The 8,689-nt window shown below is 54.2% G+C and overlaps 1 protein-coding gene across 1 annotated transcript in view; it reads right to left on the bottom strand.

The window, feature by feature from the left end:
* Nucleotides 1-609: 609 nt before the first annotated feature.
* LOC144954821 (uncharacterized) overlaps nucleotides 610-8,689 on the bottom strand; it is a gene marked incomplete at its 3' end in the record, with an annotated part of 29,124 nt that continues 21,044 nt past the window's right edge. Inside the window, exon 3 of the mRNA XM_078885231.1 lies at nucleotides 610-940. Coding sequence (XP_078741357.1) covers nucleotides 610-940 — 331 coding nt within the window. The remainder of the gene's footprint in view (nucleotides 941-8,689) is intronic.

The following is an 8,689-nucleotide window of genomic DNA, read 5'->3' on the forward strand; positions in this document are numbered from 1 at the left end:
CCAGCCCCCCCCTCTCACCCCCCCCTCCCACCCCCCAGCCCCCCCCCTCCCACCCCCCAGCCCCCCCCCTCCCACCCCCCAGCCCCCCCCCCCTCCCACCCCCCAGCCCCCCCTCTCACCCCCCACCCCCCAGCCCCCCCCTCTCACCCCCCCTCTCACCCCCCAGCCCCCCCCCCTCCCATCCCCCCAGCCCCCCCCTCCCACCCCCACCCCCCCCCAGCCCCCCCACCCCCCCAGCCCCCCCCACCCCCCCACCCACCACCCCCAGCCCCCCCTCCAACCCCCTCCTCCCATCCCCCCAGCCCCCCCAGCCCCCCCCAGCCCCCCCCAGCCCCCCCTCCAAACCCCCCCAGCCCCCCCAGCCCCCCCCAGCCCCCCCTCCTCCCCCCCACCCCCCCTAGCCCCCCCCCTCCCCACCCTCCCACCCCCCCCCAGCCCCCCCCTCCCACCCCCCCAGCCCCCCACCCACACCACCCAGCCACCCCACCCCCCCAGCCCCCCCCCTCCTCCCCCCACCCCCCTCAGCCCCCCCCCCTCCCCACCCTCCCACCCCCCCAGCCCCCCCCCTCCCACCCCCCCAGCCCCCCCTCACCCCCCCCCAGCCCCCACCTGCGGCCGGATGCGGATGACCGCGAGGTCCGCGCGCCTGGTCCACGTGCAGCACGTGCGCCTCGTGGTAGTAGGCGTGGCCTCGTCCCTTGGCCACGCCCCCTCCTTTCTTGGCAACGCCCCCCCCCCTCCCTTGGCCACGCCCTCGTACAGCAGCACGCGCACGCGGTGGGGGTGATGGTGGTGGTGGGGGTGGTGGCGGAAGTGACGTCGAGGGGGCGGAGCTTGCCCCGACACCACGTGGGCGTTCGTCACAATGAGGCCGTCCTCCGACACCACGAAGCCTGAGCCGCTCGACACGGCAGACATGTTCCACGGGTAGCCCGGATGTCTGGGGGGGTGGGGGTGGGGGGGTGGGGGTGAGGGGGTGGTGGGGGTGGGGGGGGTGGGGGTGAGGGGGGGGGTGAGGGGGGGGGGTGGTGGGGGTGGAGGTGAGGGGGTGGTGGGTGGGGGTGAGGGGGTGGTGGGGGTGGGGGTGAGGGGGGGGGTGGTGGGGGTGAGGGGGTGGTGGGGGTGGGGGGGGGTGAGGGGGAGGGTGGTGGGGGGTGGGGGGGTGGGGGTGAGGGGGGGGGGTGGTGGGGGTGAGGGGGTGGTGGGGGTGAGGGGGGTGAGGGGGTGGGGGGGGTGAGGGGGGGGTGGTGGGGGTGGGGGTGAGGGGGGGGGTGGGTGGGGTGAGGGGGTGGTGGGGGTGAGGGGGGTGAGGGGGGTGGTGGGGGGGGGTGGGGGGGGATAATATAAATGTGTCTCTGTGTGAGTATGTGTGTGAGAGAGTGTGTGTGTGTGTCTCTGTGTGAGTCTGTGTGTGTAAGAGTGTGTGTGTGTAAGAGTGTGTGTGTGTGTCTCTGTGAGTCTGTGTGTGTGTGAGAGAGTGTGTGTGAATCTGTGTGAATCTGTGTGTGTCTCTGTGTGAGTCTGTGTGTTAGAGAGTCGATGTGTGTGAGAGTCTGTGTGTGTGTGAGTCTGTGTGCCTGTGTGTGTGTGTGAGTGTGTGTGTGTGCATCTGTGTGAATCTGTGTGAGAGAGTGTGTGTCTCTGTGTGAGTCTGTGTGTGTGTGTGTGTGTAAGAGCGTGTGTGTGTGTCTCTGTGTGAGTCTGTGTGTGTGTGAGAGGGTGTGTGTGTGTGAGTGTGTGTGTGAGTCTGTGTGTGCTGTCTGTGTGAGAGTGTGTGTCTGTATGTGTGTGAGTGTGTGAGTGTGTGTCTGTGTGTGTGTGTGTGAGTCTGTGTCTGTGTGTGTGTGTGAGTCTGTGTCTTTGTGTGTGTGAGTGTGTGTGCTGTCTGTGTGAGAGTGTGTGTCTGTGTGTGTGTGAGTGTGTGAGTGTGTGTCTGTGTGTGTGTGTGTGAGTCTGTGTCTGTGTGTGTGTGAGTGTGTGAGTGTGTGTGCTGTCTGTGTGAGAGTGTGTGTCTGTATGTGTGTGAGTGTGTCTGTGTGTGTGTCTGTGTGTCTGTGTGTGTGTGTCAGTGTGTGTGTATGTGTGTGAGTGTGTGTGTGTGTCTGTGTGTGTGAGAATCTGTGTGCGTCAAGTAATGGCGTGCCAACTTCGTAGCCCGTGCGCTCTGCTTTGATTGCTGTTCTACTCGACTTGTTCATTTGTGGCTACAGCCTGTTGATGGTCACATCGTTTGACTCACGCAGAGACCCATAGACTCAAGTAAAGACCCATAGACTCACACAGAGACCCATAGACTCACGCAGAGACCCTTAGACTCACGCAGAGACCCGTAGACTCACACAGAGACCCTTAGACTCACGCAGAGACCCGTAGACCTCACACAGAGACCATAGACTCACACAGAGACCCATAGACTCATGCAGAGACCCATAGACTCACAAAGACCCATAGACTCAAGTAAAGACCCATAGACTCACACAGAGACCCATAGACTCACGCAGAGACCCTTAGACTCACGCAGAGACCCATAGACTCATGCAGAGATCCATAGACTCATGCAGAGATCCATAGACTCACACAGAGACCCTTAGACTCACGCAGAGACCCATAGACTCACGCAGAGACCCTTAGACTCACGCAGAGACCCATAGACTCACACAGAGACCCATAGACTCACGCAGAGACCCGTAGACTCACGCAGAGACCCGTAGACTCACACAGAGACCCGTAGACTCACACAGAGACCCATAGACTCACACAGAGACCCATAGACTCACGCAGAGACCCATAGACTCACACAGAGACCCATAGACTCACACAGAGACCCATAGACTCACGCAGAGACCCATAGACTCAAGTAAAGACCCATAGACTCACACAGAGACCCATAGACTCACACAGAGACCCATAGACTCACGCAGAGACCCATAGACTCACGCAGAGACCCATAGACTCACACAGAGACCTATAGACTCACACAGAGACCCATAAACTCAAGTAGAGACCTATAGACTCACACAGAGACCTATAGACTCAAGTAGAGACCCATAGACTCACACATAGACCCATAGACTCACGCAGAGACCCATAGACTCACGCAGAGACCCATAGACTCACACAGAGACCCATAGACTCACGCAGAGACCCGTAGACTCACACAGAGACCCATAGACTCACACAGAGACCCATAGACTCACGCAGAGACCCATAGACTCACACAGAGACCCATAGACTCACACAGAGACCCATAGACTCACGCAGAGACCCATAGACTCAAGTAAAGACCCATAGACTCACACAGAGACCCATAGACTCACACAGAGACCCATAGACTCACGCAGAGACCCATAGACTCACGCAGAGACCCATAGACTCACACAGAGACCTATAGACTCACACAGAGACCCATAAACTCAAGTAGAGACCTATAGACTCACACAGAGACCTATAGACTCAAGTAGAGACCCATAGACTCACACATAGACCCATAGACTCACGCAGAGACCCATAGACTCACGCAGAGACCAATAGACTCACACAGAGATCCATAGACTCACGCAGAGACCCATAGACTCAAGTAAAGACCCATAGACTCACACAGAGACCCATAGACTCACACAGAGACCCATAGACTCACACAGAGACCCATAGACTCACGCAGAGACCCATAGACTCACACAGAGACCTATAGACTCACACAGAGACCCATAAACTCAAGTAGAGACCTATAGACTCACACAGAGACCTATAGACTCAAGTAGAGACCCATAGACTCACACATAGACCCATAGACTCACACAGAGACCCATAGACTCACGCAGAGACCCATAGACTCACACAGAGACCTATAGACTCACACAGAGACCCATAGACTCAAGTAGAGACCTATAGACTCACACAGAGACCTATAGACTCAAGTAGAGACCCATAGACTCAAGTAGAGACCCTTAGACTCACGCAGAGACCCTTAGACTCACGCAGAGACCCTTAGACTCACGCAGAGACCCATAGACTCATGCAGAGACCCATAGACTCAAGTAGAGACCCATAGACTCACACAGAGACCCATAGACTCATGCAGAGACCCATATACTCACACAGAGACCCATAGACTCACACAGAGACCCATAGACTCATGCAGAGACCCATAGACTCAAGTAGAGACCCATAGACTCACACAGAGACTCATAGACTCACACAGAGACCCATAGACTCATGCAGAGACCCATATACTCACACAGAGACCCATAGACTCACACAGAGACCCACAGACTCACGCAGAGACCCATAGACTCACGCAGAGACCCATAGACACACGCAGAGACCCATAGACTCACGCAGAGACCCTTAGACTCACACAGAGACCCATAGACTCACACAGAGACCTATAGACTCACGCAGAGACCCATAGACTCACGCAGAGACCCATAGACTCACACAGACCCATAGACTCACGCAGAGACCCATAGACTCATGCAGAGACCCATAGACTCACACAGAGACCCATAGACTCACACAGAGACTCATAGACTCACACAGAGACACATAGACTCACACAGAGATCCATAGACTCACACAGAGACCCATAGACTCACACAGAGACCCACAGACTCACACAGTGACCCACAGACTCACACAGTGACCCATAGACTCACACAGAGACCCATAGACTCACGCAGAGACCCATAGACTCACGCAGAGACCCACAGACTCACACAGAGACCCATAGACTCACGCAGAGACCCATAGACTCACGCAGAGACCCATAGACTCACGCAGAGACCCACAGACTCACACAGAGACCCATAGACTCACGCAGAGACCCATAGACTCATGCAGAGACCCATAGACTCACACAGAGACCCATAGACTCACACAGAGACTCATAGACTCACACAATGACCCATAGACTCACACAGAGACCCTTGGACTCATGCAGAGACCCATAGACTCATGCAGAGACCCATAGACTCACACAGAGACCCATAGACTCACACAGAGACTCATAGACTCACACAGAGACACAGACTCACACAGAGATCCATAGACTCACACAGAGACCCATAGACTCACACAGAGACCCATAGACTCACACAGAGACCCACAGACTCACACAGAGACCCATAGACTCACACAGAGACCCACAGACTCACACAGTGACCCATAGACTCACACAGAGACCCATAGACTCATGCAGAGACCCATATACTCACACAGAGACCCATAGACTCACACAGAGACCCACAGACTCACGCAGAGACCCATAGACTCACGCAGAGACCCATAGACACACGCAGAGACCCATAGACTCACGCAGAGACCCTTAGACTCACACAGAGACCCATAGACTCACACAGAGACCTATAGACTCACGCAGAGACCCATAGACTCACGCAGAGACCCATAGACTCACACATAGACCCATAGACTCACGCAGAGACCCATAGACTCATGCAGAGACCCATAGACTCACACAGAGACCCATAGACTCACACAGAGACTCATAGACTCACACAGAGACACATAGACTCACACAGAGATCCATAGACTCACACAGAGACCCATAGACTCACACAGAGACCCACAGACTCACACAGTGACCCACAGACTCACAGAGTGACCCATAGACTCACACAGAGACCCATAGACTCACGCAGAGACCCATAGACTCACGCAGAGACCCACAGACTCACACAGAGACCCATAGACTCACGCAGAGACCCATAGACTCACGCAGAGACCCATAGACTCACGCAGAGACCCACTGACTCACACAGAGACCCATAGACTCACGCAGAGACCCATAGACTCATGCAGAGACCCATAGACTCACACAGAGACCCATAGACTCACACAGAGACTCATAGACTCACACAGAGACACAGACTCACACAGAGATCCATAGACTCACACAGAGACCCATAGACTCACACAGAGACCCATAGACTCACACAGAGACCCACAGACTCACACAGAGACCCATAGACTCACACAGAGACCCACAGACTCACACAGTGACCCATAGACTCACACAGTGACCCATAGACTCACACAGAGACCCATAGACTCACATACAGACCCATAGACTCACACAGAGACCCATAGACTCACACAGAGACTCATAGACTCACGCAGAGACCCATAGACTCACGCAAAGACCCTTAGACTCAAGTAGAGACCCATAGACTCAAGTAGAGACCCATAGACTCACACAGAGGCCCATATACTGACACAGTGACCCATAGACTCACACAGAGACCCATAGACTCACGCAGAGACCCATAGACTCAAGTAGAGACCCATAGACTCACACAGAGACCCATAGACTCACATACAGACCCATAGACTCACACAGAGACCCATAGACTCAAGTAGAGACCCATAGACTCAAGTAGAGACCCATAGACTCACACAGAGGCCCATAGACTGACACAGTGACCCATAGACTCGCACAGAGACCCATAGACTCACGCAGAGACCCACAGACTCACACAGTGACCCATCGACTCACACAGTGACCCATAGACTCACACATAGACCCATAGACTCACGCAGAGACCCTTAGACTCACGCAGAGACCCACAGACTCACACAGTGACCCATCGACTCACACAGTGACCCATAGACTCACACAGAGACCCTTGGACTCAAGTAGAGACCCATAGACTCAAGTAGAGACCCATAGACTCACACAGAGGCCCATAGACTCACACAGAGACCCATAGACTCACATACAGACCCACAGACGCACGCAAAGACCCATAGACTCAAGTAGAGACCTATAGACTCAAGTAGAGACCCATAGACTCACACAGAGGCCCATAGACTCACACAGAGACCCATAGACTCACATACAGACCCACAGACTCACGCAAAGACCCATAGACTCAAGTAGAGACCTATAGACTCACACAGAGACCTATAGACTCACACAGAGACCTATAGACTCAAGTAGAGACCCATAGACTCACGCAAAGACCCTTAGACTCACGCAGAGACCCTTAGACTCACGCAGAGACCCATAGACTGACACATCGACTCACAGACTCACACAGAGGCCCATAGACTCACACAGAGGCCCATAGACTGACACATCGACTCACAGACTCACACAGAGGCCCATAGACTCACACAGAGACCCATAGACTCACACAGAGACCCATAGACTCTCACAGAGACCCATAGACTCACACAGAGACCCATAGACTCACACAGAGACCCATAGACTCACACAGAGACCCATAGACTCACACAGAGGCCCATAGACTGACACATCGACTCACAGACTCACACAGAGACCCATAGACTCCTCACACAGAGACCCACAGACTCACACAGAGGCCCATAGACTCACACAGAGACCCATAGACTCACACAGAGGCCCATAGACTGACACATCGACTCACAGACTCACACAGAGACCCATAGACTCCTCACACAGAGACCCACAGACTCACACAGAGGCCCATAGACTCACACAGAGACACATAGACTCACACAGAGGCCCATAGACTGACCCATAGACTCACACAGAGACCCATAGACTCACACAGAGGCCCATAGACTCACACAGAGACCCATAGACTGACACAGAGACCCATAGACTGACACATAGACTCACACAGTGACCCATAGACTCACACAGAGACCCATAGACTGACACATAGACTCCTCACACAGAGACCCATAGACTCACACAGTGACCCATAGACTCAAGTAGAGACCCATAGACTCAAGTAGAGACCCATAGACTGACACATCGACTCACAGACTCATGCAGACGCATAGAATCACACAAAGACCCATAGACTCACATACAGACCCATAGACTCACACAGTGACCCATAGACTCAAGTAGAGACCCATAGACTCAAGTAGAGACCCATAGACTGACACATCGACTCACAGACTCATGCAGACGCATAGAATCACACAGAGACCCATAGACTCACACAGAGACCCATAGACTCACACAGAGACCCACAGACTCACGCAGAGACCCTTAGACTCACACAGAGGCCCATAGACTCACACAGAGACCCATAGACTGACACAGAGACCCACAGACTCACGCAGAGACCCATAGACTCACACAGAGACCCACAGACTCACACATCGACTCACAGACTCACACATAGACCCATAGACTCAAGTAGAGGCCCATAGACTGACACATCGACTCACAGACTCACACAGACGCATAGAATCACACCAATGCAGCTACTGCTGATTTAGCTGCTGCCGATGATGATGCTGCTGATGATGATGCAGCTGATGATGCCGATGATGATGATGATGATGTCGACGATGATGACGATGATGACGATGATGATACCAATGATGATACCGATGATGATGATGCCGATGATGATGATGATGTCGACGATGATGATGATGATACCAATGATGATACCGATGATGATGATCATGCCGATTATGCTGATGATGGCGATGATGATGATCCCGATGATGATGATGATGATGCCAATGATGACGATGGCGATGATGATGATGATGCTGCTGATGATGCCATTGATGATGATGGCGATGATGATGATGATGATGATGCCAATGATGATGATGCTGCTGATGATGATGATGCCAATGATGACGATGGCGATGATGATGCCAATGATGATGATGATGCCAATGATGATGATGATGGCGATGATGATGATTCCAAAGATGA

This window comes from Lampetra fluviatilis, unplaced genomic scaffold (genome assembly GCF_964198595.1).
Source record: "Lampetra fluviatilis unplaced genomic scaffold, kcLamFluv1.1 SCAFFOLD_1105, whole genome shotgun sequence".
NCBI classification, from domain to species: Eukaryota; Metazoa; Chordata; class Hyperoartia; order Petromyzontiformes; family Petromyzontidae; genus Lampetra; species Lampetra fluviatilis.